Source organism: Zea mays, chromosome 8 (assembly GCF_902167145.1).
Source record: "Zea mays cultivar B73 chromosome 8, Zm-B73-REFERENCE-NAM-5.0, whole genome shotgun sequence".
Taxonomy (NCBI): Eukaryota; Viridiplantae; Streptophyta; class Magnoliopsida; order Poales; family Poaceae; genus Zea; species Zea mays.
Window position 1 is genome coordinate 56,903,981 of NC_050103.1, and position 15,071 is coordinate 56,919,051.

At 43.0% G+C, this 15,071-nt stretch overlaps 1 protein-coding gene across 5 annotated transcripts in view; it reads right to left on the reverse strand.

The window, feature by feature from the left end:
• Positions 1–2,790: 2,790 nt before the first annotated feature.
• LOC100275614 (protein LNK2) overlaps positions 2,791–15,071 on the reverse strand; it is a 28,363-nt gene continuing 16,082 nt past the window's right edge. The window contains exons 3-10 of one of the 5 annotated variants that reach the window (XM_020541989.3): positions 14,414–14,783; positions 14,145–14,262; positions 13,919–14,024; positions 4,341–5,054; positions 4,077–4,228; positions 3,707–3,846; positions 3,505–3,613; positions 2,791–3,403 (exon numbers count right to left, since the gene is read on the reverse strand). In XM_020541989.3, the coding sequence (XP_020397578.1) occupies positions 3,528–3,613; positions 3,707–3,846; positions 4,077–4,228; positions 4,341–5,054; positions 13,919–14,024; positions 14,145–14,262; positions 14,414–14,783 (1,686 nt within the window). In that variant the 3' untranslated portion in view covers positions 2,791–3,403; positions 3,505–3,527. Of the gene's footprint in view, positions 3,614–3,706; positions 3,847–4,076; positions 4,229–4,340; positions 5,055–13,918; positions 14,025–14,144; positions 14,263–14,413; positions 14,784–15,071 lie in introns of all 5 variants that reach the window. The other 4 variants (XM_020541992.2, XM_020541991.2, XM_020541990.3 and 1 more) reach the window with 4 other exon arrangements.

The window sequence follows — 15,071 nt, forward strand, 5'->3', positions numbered from 1 at the left end:
GGGATAACCGAAGTGTGCCCTGGTCTGGCGCACCGGACTGTCCGGTGCACCAGGGGACTCCAAGCTGAACTCCACACCTTCGGGAATTCTCAGAGGCGCTCCGCTATAATTCACCGGACTGTCCGATGCACCACCGGACAGTGTCCGGTGCCCCAAGGGAGAGCAACTCTGAACTCGCCAGCTTCGGGAATCCGCTCCGCTATAATTCACCGGACTGTCCGGTGAGTCACCGGACAGTGTCCGGTGCACACCGGACTGTCCGGTGTGACAGCGGAGCAACGGCTACTTCGCGCGCAACGGTCGTCTGCAAAGCATTAAATGCGCACCTGCGCGCGCAGAGGAGCAGAGCACGTGCGGGTGGCACACCGGACAGTCTACAGGACTTGTCCGGTGCGCCACCGGACAGCCAGGCGGGCCCACAAGACAGAGCTCCAACGGTCGAACCCCAACGGTCTGCTGACGTGGCTGGCGCACCGGACTATGTCCGGTGGCGCACCGGACTATGTCCGGTGGCGCACCGGACTATCCGGTGCGCCATGCGACTGCAGCCTTCCAATGGCCACTTTGTGGTGGTTGGGGCTATAAATATCCCAACCACCCCACATTCATGGGCATCCAAGTTTTTCACCTTCCAACTACTTACAAGAGCTCTAGCATTCAATTCTAGACACAATCAAATAGATCGAATCCTCTCCCAACTCCACAAAGCTCTAGTGATTAGAGAGAGAGATTTGTTGTGTTCTTTTGAGCTCTTGTGCTTGGATTGCTTCCTTCTTTCATTCTTTCTTGCGAACAACTCAATTGTAACCAAGGCAAGAGACACCAATTGTGTGGTGGTCCTTGTGGGGAAGTTTGTTCCCGTTTGATTGAGAAGAGAAGCTCACTCGGTCCGAGGGACCGTTTGAGAGAGGGAAAAGGGGTTGAAAGAGACCTGGTCTTTGTGACCACCTCAACGGGGAGTAGGTTTGCGAGAACCGAACCTCGGTAAAACAAATCCTTGTGTCTCACTCTTTATTCGCTTGCGATTTGTTTTCACGCCCTCTCTCGAACTCGTTTATATTTCTAACGCTAACCCGGCTTGCAGTTGTGATTAAGTTTGTAAATTTCAGATTCGCCCTATTCACCCCCCTCTAGGCGACTTTCAATTTGGTTACTAGCATTGTGGGAGATCATATACATGAACATCCCAAGCTGCTCCTCAATGCTAACTTCTCGCGTGTCACGTAGTAAATTCTCTCTTCTAAGAAAATTTGATGTGGCTTTGAATATTTCCTTCTCCATTCTGAACTCAGATTTGCACCAGCTCTCATGCCCTTCAAGAATTTCTTTAACCTTTTTAGCACCGGTGAGGGAGGATGTGTGGATGGGCCTTTTCTCTTCTGAGAGGCATGAGATTATAGCAGGGAGAATAACAAAGAACAGTTCATCATCATCTTCTTCCTCCTCCAACAAAAATCGCCTAACATGCTCCTCCCAAGAACCCATTATCTAGAAACATAAATTTTAATCATGGACTTATATAGTTGTGCTACCTCTTATATAATATAGCGACGTTGAAGAATATAGTTGGTTACCTTAAAGTAGGCTATCTATTCAAGGACGACAAACTGAATTAAGCTTGAATTAAGTTGGACCAACAACCTGCCACGTGACACCAACTATAAGTTCAATGCAGTGAGAAATATTCAAATAATTTACAAGTTCAGATTAATAAGATATTGTAGACTGAGATTAATTTACAAGATGAATAAGCTTCAGGTCGCCATGGCAAAATTACTAGAGCACATCTCGCCATGGCAAAATTACTAGAGCACAGTGGAATTTCCTTTTGCTCTTTGGAACCGAATGGCACACAACAAAATTACCGGACTAAAAAATTCTCTACCGTTGATAAACCTCTTCATCTCTACCAATCGTTCAACCAATATCCCACTAAAAAATCAGCACAACTACCCATCATTCGTTTTATGTCATTTGCTTCACAGTGCTCATCCTTTTCTACAGCAAACGCGGATATCAAACCAAAATAGTTGAGAGGTGGTTGCTGTTGAGGTAGGGATAAATCAACGAACGGATTTCTACCTAGATCATGAGGGTAAGAAATCAAGAAGAGGAAATCACCACTAGGAAATGCTAGGGCCAAACGAGCAGACGACCATGAGGGAAGTGTTGTGCGGGATGCTTTTTCGCGTGGCTAGAACAACAGTACGCTTTCAAGAAGATCAAAGACTTCCAGAGTCAGTTCTACCACGACCCCCAGGCCCCAACAGCATGTGTTCGTCACCGTCGTCCCCAGACCCTAAAATACAAGCTGCCGCGCTCGCTCCTACCATCCATCTAGCCCACGTTCGTCGCCGTCTAAGGAGCGAAAACAGAGAAAATAAATCCTAGCAAGACCAAAAAGGTGCGGAAGAGGTTGGATTTACCTGACAAAATCACCGGCGAAGTGGTGGCGGCGACCAGCGGAGGAGGGGTGGCGACGCGTCCGTGACGAGAGGAGGCGAGAGGAAGTGACGAGTCGGGGGTAGTCACCCGACGTCCGAAGGCCGGACGAGTTTCCACGTGGAAGTTGGGCTCGGACTGGGTCATCATCCCGCGCGAAGCCGGTTTCCAAACAAGACAGAGCGGTGGTCCGTGGAAGCTTCCCACGTGGGCCAAAAACACCAGGAAAATAGCAAATTTCCCGCGAGGATTTGGGCTCCCAAACTAGGCCTCAGACACTTAGTTCATGTGCCGTCAATATTTCCCCAAGTAAGTAGCCACCTCCAAACATAAGGCGGTTACGCAAGATACAAAAGGCCTTCTCTTCACATAAATGGGGCAAACCATACATTGAGCTGTTTAGAAGGGGATTGAGAAGCTAATGGTGCGTTTGGTTGCGAGACAGGACGTTCTGTGGCGTCATCTCTCGTTCCTCCAATTTTGAGGGATAACTGGAACAACACTGAGATAATCCTATCTCAACCTTTGACCCTAAACCAAACAACATTATTTGAAGGATTATCTCATCTCGTCTCGTCTTATCATTGCAACCAAACGCATCATAAAAAGATTGAAAGGACTAAAATCTCTCTTACTATTTTAAATTGAATAGAAAAGGATTTTAGCCCCTTCAATCAACTTTAATCCTCTTGCTCCCAAACACGCCTTATGTCCAGAGCCAAGAGCCAAGGTTTGCTTTAATCCTCTTGCTCCTAAACACGCCTTATGTCCAGAGCCAAGGTTTGCTCTTTTTACGGCTCGGCACAAAATCGTAGGTTCCTATACAATCTGAGATGTTCTTACAGGATGAAAATAAAAGGATCCTACAATGTTGAAATGGCTACATATTACACAAGCGATCTCCAGGGCCACAGGCGATCATAAGACTGCCATCATCACTGGATTTGCATAACTTTTTATCCTGAACAGTTGATTAATCAGCATGTGTATACTCGTTAGAAGGACGACATTAGATTCATAGGCTAACTAAATGCAAATAAGTTTACTCAAATTGAGTAAAACCTTATCTTCTAGCACATCTCACATTATTGTGATGGTTGCAACACAATTTCTTGCTCATCTCGTTGATCTTTTGATGGAACCCTAGGAGTTCCCAAGGGTACCTTCGGCTCTACACATTGTGAAATTTGCAAAAGGGTTACTATGTGGTTTGATTGTGCAAGCATATATGGTAACATACTGTTTAGATGCAGAGGCAACTCACCAGGTTCTAGAGTCAAGGGGATTGACGATATTATTTCTTTTGTTGCTTTTGCAACCTTGGAGCAATGTCTGTGGAACAGCAAATGGGCCACTATACGATCAATTGGATTAGTGGTTGTTTCTGCTTCCTTGTTTGGAGACCTGAGATCATAGAAATATAAACTGAGCCATTCTGAATGCTTTCAGTGATTAAAACACTCAGATACAGACTAACCCAAAAACAAACACACATAAACTTCTGGTCCGATGTTGCATAGATGGTAAATAAAACATGATTTGAGGTCACTGTGGGTGACTTTACGTTGGATATTGTCAATTACCTGATAGTAATAAAGGAACACGTTAACAAACCCATTTTTGGTGTACTCTACCTTGTTTTCCTAGTAGATGCGTCTTCCGAAGCTTCATCTTCATCTTTATTAGTCTTGTTAGTGCTCCTATCACCATCAATCTTTCTCTCTGTTGCACTATGGACCAAACGAAGCAAACTATCTCGAATGCATAGTCGAGTTTTGGTATCCAACTGCGTCAGAAGAATTGTAAAAGTTAAGTTTACTGTTGAACATCTCCAGCAGCTGAATAATACTCAGTAAACATATGAAGAATCAATGAAACTGAAATGGTTAACAAATTGCCTTGCCAAGAGCATCTTGTAGCTGATAATATATTTTTTCCTCTATAAAGGGATCATCTGAAATTGCAGAACTCTTGTGAACCCGGTCATGGTCAGTTGGAATCATCTCAGGCGAAATAACCTTATTTGTGTTTTCATCTATGACAATTGAACTCCCTAAGGAATCCGGATTTTTGTTACCAGGGGTGTATGCTTGAGACACCATTGTGTCACTGCCAGGACCCTGTTGACCAAACTGTTGCTGTTGTTGCTGAATAGCTATCAGTGCTTGCATTTGTTGCCGGCGCCTAAGCTTTTCTATCTTTTCTTGTGGTGTCATTGTTAGTGGTCTTGATGGTATATCTTGTGACATTTCTGTGGAACTTGACTGTTTTAGGTAATCTTCCGAAGTTCGGTAGCTTGTGCCAGCTGGTTTTGTCTGATAGCCTTCAGCTTGAATGTTTGACACTAACGGAATGGTAGGAAATGGATATGCAGGAGGATACCCATATCCAGGAAACATAAACTGATTAGCATGCTGAACTTCTCCTATCTTCTTGCTATCCTGGAACAGTGCATATTGAGGAGTCTGTACAGGTTCCATAGGAGTTTGCAAATTCGTCGATGAACTCTCTACTTTGCTGTGGGAGAAGCCACTTGTACTGCTGGATATTTTACTTTTACCTCTTTCCTCTGGTTTTCTACGTGACCACACTGGCCTCTTATGTGCTTCGACCTACATGGAGTGGTTAATTTACAATTAAACTAAAGAAAAATCACCCCCTCCCCTCAAATCAGGTGCTAAAAAGTGCCAATAAAGTAAGCAGATTAATCACAGGCTCAAAAACTAAGTTTAGGAAGAGCTCATTTTGCTAATAAAAGCTTCACTTTGTGCTTAATGTACTTGAGCGCACCAAAAACTTTTATAATGGGCTTGAGAGAACCAACTGGAGCAGAACTGACAAATATGAGATATCACATTAGTATGGCAAGATTTTCTCAAAAGATCTAAAGTTTTTTTCAGAAACAGCTTGTTGACAGATACGCAATCAGGTTCCAGCTCCAACGTTGAGCTGTAGTTTATAACATAAATTTAAATGGTTTTGAAAAATATTTTTAATATAAACAATAAACAAAACAACTTATCTAAATGTCTTCTAAAGATTCACAACTCCAGCTCCACAATTTTCTAGGGCACCAAATAACCTGCTCTACCAGCTACAAATTTTCTGGAGCTAATGCAGTCTCAAACAATGTTATTTTGTTTTATGACATCAATCCAGATGAGAAACAACAGCATATCAATTGGTGCTACAATTTGACACAGAAAAGCTCCGAAGTAATCTAAATAGTTTGGCAGAGTACATCACATGAATTCTACTTCATGCAAGAACTGATTTAGTTTCCCAGAATATTCACAAGTCAGATGAATTTTAATCTCAGCTCCGCTCCAGATTTAGCATTAGCATTTGATACCTACCAAAAGTGGGTAACCAGAGTAGCCAAGAAATATTTTCTAAACATAAGAACATGTGTAAATGAGAAGGGTTGTGTTAGGCTTGGCGAGCCAAAGTTAACCCAAAAAAATCTGTTGGGGTGTAACCCTCTTAGCAACACGTCATATCAGAACCTAGGTATGGTGCTAAATGGGCAAGGGCCAGGTCGGCACCGCCTTGGTGACACGCCATGTCGCGATATGGACACGGTGTCAAGGAAGCAAGGATCAGGTCGATACTTCCTTAGTAGCGTGCTACATCGGTATCCAGGTGTAATGAAAAATATGCAAGTGTCTCCGCATCACCGACAGGCGCGAAGGGTAAGGAAGCGCCAAACCAACTATGATGCATTTAGATAGCTGGAACGTAGGGTCGCTTATAGTTAAGTTAAAGGAGTTAGTTGAAACGACTAGAAGACATGTAAATAGCTTATACGTCCAACAGACCAAATAGAAGGGTCAGGAGGCGAGGTGGTAGACAATACCGATTTCAAACATTGGTACAAAAGGATAGCTGCAAATAGAAATGGAGTAGAAATTTTGATTGATAAGAGTCTCAAGAACAGTGTGGTGGATATGGGGAGACAAGGAGATAAGATTATCTTAGTCAAGCTTGTTGTGGGGATTTGGTTGATAAGAGTCTCAAGAACAGACCAAATTTTGATTGATAAGAGTCTCAAGAACCCGTGTGCAGCATGAGGGTCCGCCCCATATAGGTCAGATCTTTACTCATTCTTTGAGCCCTCCCAGCCCCTACATGAGGATCCACCCCCCTCCCCATAGGTCAATCGATCTCGTGTGCACACAACCAGAGAAACCAGTGAGTGATCTTTTTTAACGTTAACTTGAAATTCGCTCCCACTGGGATTCTAACATAGGACCTGAGTGCTACTTAGACCACCTAACCAACTTGGTGCCTAACGAGTGGAGAAGTATATTGGTACCGATCTACAAGAATAAGGAAAATATTCAAAGTTGTACTAATTACCAGGGAATTAAGTTGATGAGCCATACTGTGAAACTATGAGAGATAGTTATCGAGCATCGTGAGAGGAATAACGAAGATCTATTTGAACCAACATCGAGCAAAAGAATGTTATGTGGTGGGCTTTGGAAAAAAACATAAAGTTCCAACAAAGTATTAGTAAAGACATGTACAACAAGTGTTGTGACTAGTCTTCGAACAAATGATGGGGACACAAATGACTTCTCGATTAGAATAGGGCTAACATCAAGGATAAGCTTTGAGCCCTTACCTTTTGACATATAAGGGGATATCCTTTGGTGTATGTTTTTTTTGCGAACAATGTAGTTCTAGTTGATAAAAGTCGAGAAGGAGTAAATAGAAAACTAGAGTTATGGCGGGAGACTCTAGAATCCAATGGTTTTAGACTCAATAGAACTAAAATAGAATATATGAGGTGTGATTTTGACATTACACGAGGAAGGAGATGTTAGTTTGGAAGGTCAAGCAGTGCCTAGGAAGGACACCTTTAGGTATTTAGGATCAATATTACAAAGACGGGGATATTGATGAACATGTTAGCCATAGAATCAAAGCAAGAAGGATGAAGTGGCGTCAACCATCTGACTTTCTATAGGACGACGATTAGACCTGCTATGTTGTATGGTGCAGAATGTTGGCCTACAAAAAGACTACAAGTTCAACAAATAAGTGCTACGAAATGTGTATGTTGTGTTAGATTTGTGGTTGTGTTTTCAAGTCGTCCGACTTAGTCGGACTAGTCGGTTTTGGGTGGTCGATCAGGGCAGGCGACCCGATTAGGACACCTGATCGTCTGGTCGTCCGACTAGTCAACGAATAGCGACGATTAGTCGCTCGATCAGGATACCATGTCCGACCAGGGTTCGGCGCACCTCAAATTTTTCGCAACCCGCCGTCCTGGGGGTATTGTTCACTGAGTCTAGGATAATTTACCAGCTAGCCTCTGCACTTCTCTGTATTTGAGGCCCAGTCCAGAAAACTCGAAAATCAGATAAAATAAAATATAAATAGATTTTTAATGTATAAATAATAGCTAGAAACTTGCCAAATTCATATAAAATTCATACGAACTCCAAATTGGTCCATTCCAGTTCCTAAAATTTTGTAATATTATTGTTTATCCATTAGTGCCTCTGTTTTGGCATGAAAGACTCAGTAAAATTTATCTATTACTTAATCTTGTATTAAATACATAAAACCTTGGAAAATTCATAACTTAAAATCTATAACTTCAAATTTAATGATTCCAGTTCCTATGATCTTATTTTAATGTCTAGATTATTATTGTGTATTTTACTTACATGTTTGGTGTGATGTTAATTTTTGCTATACTATGTATGTATTGTGTTGATGCGAGTAGACGAGCAAGCTACTGAGGATCCTGGAGTTCAGCAGATAGAAGTTGCTGAGCAGAAGCTCATTGAAGGCAAGTTGTGCCCTTGATCACTTCCTTTTTACCCAGTCATGTTCTTATTAATCATAATGATCTGCATAGGTTAATTTTGATGGGACCCAATAGGTTACCCTAGATTTTGACTATCTTTATACTTTGTTTCACCACTGGTTTTATTACTAAATTTTTGGGTAGTACATGCTATTGCTTTATGTGGTTTTGGGTATAGAGATATTCACTACTCATGATTACACTTTTTATTATCTGTTCATTTTTTACTGTTCATGACAAGATCATTATGTTAATGGCAACATGGAGAACCACCCGGAAAAACAGTGCTACCACAAGGGTTTAATGGGACGCCCTTGGCTGATTAACTAGGAAAGCTAGTGGATGAATACCTTACCCGAAAGGGGCAAGGGCAGTAGCGGAGTGGTCAGTGTAGGGAGGTTCTTGGGTTGATTTTGCTGCGATGGCGGTCAGGCGAGGAATTCCTGCAATGGAGCTTCCTATAAACTGTAGCGGGTTTTCTGAAGCTAGTGGAACTTTGTAAAGGCCTTGTAGTGGTACCCTGCCTCGCTTCCTTGGTAGAGATGTATGGGGTCTGATCAACTCCGTGGCAAATAGGTAACACGACTTGTGGGTAAAGATGTGCAACCTCTGCATAGTGTAAAACTGATATACTAGCTGTGCTCACGGTCATGAGCGGCTCGGAAACTCACATGATTAATTTATGGAACTTAAACTTAATTTGCCATTTCATCGCATTGGGATTATTTTATTATTACTTTTATTTATTATTTCTAAGGTTTGGTATTTACTTATACTTAGTAATTGCTAATAAAATTTTGACCAACTTATAAAAGCAATGCTCTGCTTCAACCTTTATTTTGTTGATCAGCCTTACACTTCACATGAACTCCCACCTTTGGTGAGTTCATGCACATTATTCCCCACAACTTGTTGAGCGATGAACATGTGTGAGCTCACTCTTGCTGTCTCACATCCCCACCCCCCACAGGAGAAGAACAGGTGGTCGAAGAGAAGCCGCCTAACACTGAGGCTTTCGACTTGATCTAGGTGGCGTTTCCCAGTCAGCTTTGTGGCGTCAGGGAATAATATATAGTTCGCTTTATTTTATCATTTATTTTTGTAAGACTTCTGCTATGTAATAAGTACATTTATGATATTTATGACATTTATCTCTATGCACTCTGTTATTATATGTGTTGTCTTCTCTGGAGCATATATGAGATGCACCCGACTTTGTTCCTTAAATCCGGGTGTGACACTTTTTTCTGGCACACGCCCTTAACCAAACACGCACTTAACATTTGGGTGTTGTGGATGAAACTCTAGGTGCAACTCAGGTCTCAGGGACCAAAATTTGCTTAGGACTATTGCTGCTGCAGGTGTTGGTTCCTCCTCTCAGACACAGACCTATGCTAGAACCAGAAAACGACCTAGAAATGCAGCAGTTGCAGCCCAAGACATACGTGAAGATGACAATTCTCCTAATGAAGATGAACAAGAACAAGAGGCAGCAAGACAAATGAACGATGATGAAGGCAAACATGAATTAGGTGGAAGGGGAGCTGCTGTTGATGAATTTCAGTTGTATGAATATCTTCTTTAGGTAGTAAGTGTTTCCTTGCTGTTTCGAACACCAACATTACTTTAGGGTCATTGGGGAGCTACTGTTTTTAGTTGGATGAACAAATATCTTCTCTTAAATCAGTATTGCAAAATTCATGTCATGTTTACTCTTTATATATACCGTCTATATATATATATATATATATATATATATATATATATATATATATATATATATATATATACATATATATATACATATATATATATACATATATATATATATATATATATGTGTGTGTGTGTGTGTTTGTCTTGGATGGACAGGAAGACTAGTGGACGATCAGAGGTCGATTAGTCGAACTAGTCGTCAACTAATCACGATTTGTTGACTGGTCGAACACCGAAATCGACAAGCTGGTCGCTCGACAAGAAAATATAGATGTGGCCATACAAGAAGGGATCGAGTGTGGAGTGATGATATATGTGATATGCTAGAGGTAACACCAATTGAAGAAAGATTGTCCAACATCGGTTGAGATGGTTTGGACATGTTCAACGAAGACCTTCAGAGGAGCCAGTGCGTAGTGGGATCGTAAGACGTGATAGCACTGAGAAGAGAGGAAGACAAAGGTCGAAGTTGACATGGAAAGAGGCACTAAAAGAAGATTTGAAAGAATAGGGTATACCCAAAGATTTAGCCTTGAATAGAAGTGTATGGAAAACATCTATCCATGTGTCTGAACCTTGACTTATGAATTCTATTGGGTTTTTAACTCTAGCCTCACCTAACTTGCTTGGGATAAAAGACTGTTGTTATTGTTGTTGCTACAGAGAGATGGGGATATTGAGGAAGAAGTTAGTCATAGAATCAAAGCGGGGTGGATGAACTAGCGTCAAAATCTAGCGTTCTATATGACAAGAGGGTATCACAGAAGCTAAAAGACAAGTTTTATAGGATGGCGATTAAAGTTGCTATGTTGTATGGTGCAAATGTTGGCTTACAAAAAGATGAAATGTTCAGCAGATAAGGGTTACAGAAATGTGTAAGGAGACTTAGAGAGGACATCTAGCCTTGAATAGGAGTGCATGGAAAATAGCTATCTATGTGTCCGAACCTTGATTTGTGAGTTCTATTGAGTTTTTAACTCTAGCCTACCCCAACTTATTTGGGAATAAAGGGCTTTGTTGTTGTCGTATAGGAACATATGTAAATGCATTTATTTGTGTACCTTATTTTCTTGTTTCGTAATATCGTTAGATATTTCTTTAGACAGAAGCAAAGAAGGCCCACTGTTGGGGGCCTTCCTCTTCCGAAGGTCCTCAAAAATACGACTAACCATTTATTTCTAGCATAATGTCGAGTATTACAAGAACTTCGTCATAAACAAAGGTTCATGATGAGAGTCTTCTCCGTCGAAGGTCTTTAAGACGAAGATATAGCCTGAAGATGACAACGATGAATGCCGAAGTTATAGCCCAAGAGCACCAGCTTTGGCTTAAAGTGGTGTCGAAGATCAAGCATGATGCTGAGCCGAAGAAGAAAAGACTAGCTAGTCCCTGATGATTTATGTTACAGTTATGAACAAATGTTAAGGTCATAAATGTATTTCTATCCGGGTTGCGTCCCATGCCTATAAATAGGTGAACAGTACCCTCGTACTGTTCACGTTGGATTGTAATTGCTCTCGCGTCAACACCTTCAAACAAGCCGAAGGTATCAATGTAATATAAATTCTGTTAATGTTCGTGTGTATATCATGAAATAAATATGTGAGTGGATAAATGGATAACTTATATTATCTCTATGAATTCCTATTCTTATAAATAATGAAGGGGTGTCCTTCATGACCTTCGTCTGAAGATCATTATATCCGAAAGGAGATAATGATTCTGAGGACGAATGTCCTTAATCTTTAATAACTGTGTTGTCTTGTTCTTGATTCACAGCATTTGAGAACAAGTGACCCACACCCACGATCAGATGATGGTTGTTTATGTTGGATTATTGTATCTGTCTATACAATTGGGCCTTAGCCCAACCCATACTCTATTATATATATATATATATATATATATATATATATATATATATATATATATATATATATATATATATATATATATATATATATATACACACACACACACATGCCTACCCTGATTTAGGGTTACGGTTTCCAACATGGTATCTAGCTTGGTTTTCATTTTCCTTTCCATCTCCTGATGCAGTCGCCGTCACCGCGGCCTCCATGCTGCTCCCCAATCAGGCCCGCGAGTGCGACCCCCGTCGCCCCAGCCTCCTTCCTCCACTCTGCATGCACGCGCGCCAACGCCCGCACGCTCGCTCCCTCCGCCAGCGTCCCTGTGTGTCACGACCAGTGTTGACACTTGCTAGACCGACAGCCCCCCACCACGACATCCTACCCCTCTAAAACTGCGGACGACGACGCGCCCTCCTCGCCCTGCGTTTAGGCGTGACTTAGCCCTTTGCGCAAAGGCAGCAAGGCAGCACCCCCTCCCCACAACCAGCTCGCCAGCACCGCTGATCCGCATGCGGCGACCGCCAATGGTGATCTCGAGGCGAACCATCGCGCTGCACATCCAAGCGCAACCGCCTGCGCCCTCCCTCTAATGGCGCACAACATGCCCAAGGACAGCAAGGGCTCCCCATCACGCGCGATGGCGTCCTCCATCATGCCTTCGACTACATCTGCCTACACAGTCCCAAGGCTGCACTCCTCCGTGACACTATACGACAACGACGTGCTCATTCTATGGTGGCTCTAGCGTACGACGACGTGCTCTCCATCGCGCCCTTCACTATGGTGCCTCTCCCCATCGTCATCCTCGCTCGTGTAGGGCACCCGACCGTCGGCGCCCCTACTGGCACATACTTCCTCGCCATGGGCGTGGCCTCCATCCCTACAGGATCCCCATGGTTGTGCACTCCTCGAGCTCCCCCTCTGTCGTGCCCCATTACGCCGCTCCCAGGTGACCCCTTTCTGCACCCGCTCCCTCGACACCGATCCTCCGTCATGCTGCAGTCAACGTGCCTCCCTACCGTGTGTCTCCCTTCACGACGGACAGCTTCGCCGAGTAACGTTCGTGGCCTTTAATCGGTTCAAGAACCCTGTTCTCCATGATTGCGTCTATCTCTACCACCCTCCGGCCTTCGTGCTATTGGATCGTTTGTGTTCCATGGTGCCAAGATTGCTTCATGACGATCGAGGCCCTGTCGTCACCACCACCAATGCTCGTCACTGCTAGCCCCAGCACCCCTCCCGGTGGCTCTATAGGGGTGCCTCCATGGCTCTCTCCTCGTACCCCATGTCTTCGCAGCCCACTCCTACTTGGGTTGCTAACTCCGGCACCTCATACCACACCACTCCTGACCCCAATGCTAATGCTTTACCCCATCCCCACAACCCCACCTTTTCTTCTTCCATCATTATCGGTAATGGGTCGACTCTGCTTATCACCTCAGTAGGCGACATGGTTCTTCCAAGTCTTCGAAGCGGTAGCCCGTCATCTCTTGCTCTAGCGCCGAGGCCGAGTATCACGCTATGGCCAACGGCGTGGTTGAGGTTGAGGCATCCTGGCTCTATCGACTGCTTTAGGGGCTCCACAGCCCCCTCGCGCGTGCCACACTCATCTACTGCGACAACATCAGCGCGGTCTACCCCTCCATCAATCTCGTGCAACACCAACACACGAAGCACGTGGAGATCGACCTTCACATCGTCCACGAGTGTGTCAACATCGGCGATGTCCACGACCTCCGTGTCCCGACCACTTCGCAGTTCGCCAACATATTCACCAAGCGGCTACCATCCACAATATTTTTGGAGTTTCGGTTCAGTCTCAACATCTGTATAGGCTAGAGTCGCAAATACAGGAAGTGTTGGATTACTGTATTAGTGTCTATGTAATTGGGCTTTGACCCAGCCCATACTATATTAATATATATACACACATGCCTACCCTGATTTAGGGTTAGGGTTTCCAACAAGTTTAGTCAATGGTAAATGTTTTTTAATAGAAACAAATAAATCACAGTGAGAAGAATGTCGAAAAAACAGCAAAATTCAAAGTTCTATATTCACAAACCGGAACTGGGATTGATAGCACAGCAGTATCCATCAAATTCGAAGATGCAGAAAGAAAATCACTGTCGTTGGCAACTATCTCATTACCAAATATGGAGTCACTATGGCTGCAAAAATTATCACTTGATAAGACTATAAAGTTGATAGTACTATCCAGCAATGAAAGAATCAATGACTGCAAATTCAACTCATGAGTTGAGTAAAATGTTTTGAGTTTCCAATCATACCTAAATAGACGGTCAAAATCATCAAAACCTCCAATATTGCCCCAGTCGCAATCAAGGAAACTGTTACTCTTTTCTTCTTGATCATTACCAAACACTTCTGATTTACCATCTAGTTGCTCTGTATCAGATGAAGAACAGCTATATAACTCAATATCATCTTATTTTTCATAATTGCATGTGTTTAGGTACATCTGTTACACTAAAAGCTTTCAAACTGAAGCAGAAATACAATAAACATTTGGCAATGAAGCATGCTGAAAGAAGTGAACCTGTAGAATTTCTGGTCACTTCTTGTAAACTGGTTGCAGCACAAAAATCCAGATATGTGGATGCTATGTTGTCATCACTATAGTTTCTATCAAGTGTAGGATTCAGGGAAGGAAGATCAGGCCAGGATTCCATGTCAATTTGTGTGGCTGAAATATGTGCACTTGTGTGACTTGCAGTCTGCTTTTCCATCCCTTGATGTCCATTTTGAACACCTGCAGACTGTTCAGTGATGGCAGCAATACTAGCCACCTCTTCCTCATTGTTCTTGCGAACCCTGGAACTAACTATCGTGTTATCTTCTGCACCTTTAGGACAAGGCACAATATGGTCATCACACTCATTGAATTCAGCCCATATTGCATCCCTTACCTGCATTCCAAAAGAAAACAACTAATAAAGATTGGGCATACCAGCTTGTTTGCTTAGATCCCTAAGAAACCTTCCTAGAGCAGGAATCCATCCCAGGAGTCCAATTTTGGATGCTTGGGTTTAGATGGATGCCCCCCCCCCCCCCCCCCCCCCCCCGCGACCAGGGCTGCGATCAATGTCCAACAAAATAAGAGGAAAATAATTAAAATTATCTAAATTCATCCTCTGGAAGCCTAACAAGCACATTCATCCAAATTGCTTTAAAGGATCACATAATATGGATATTTT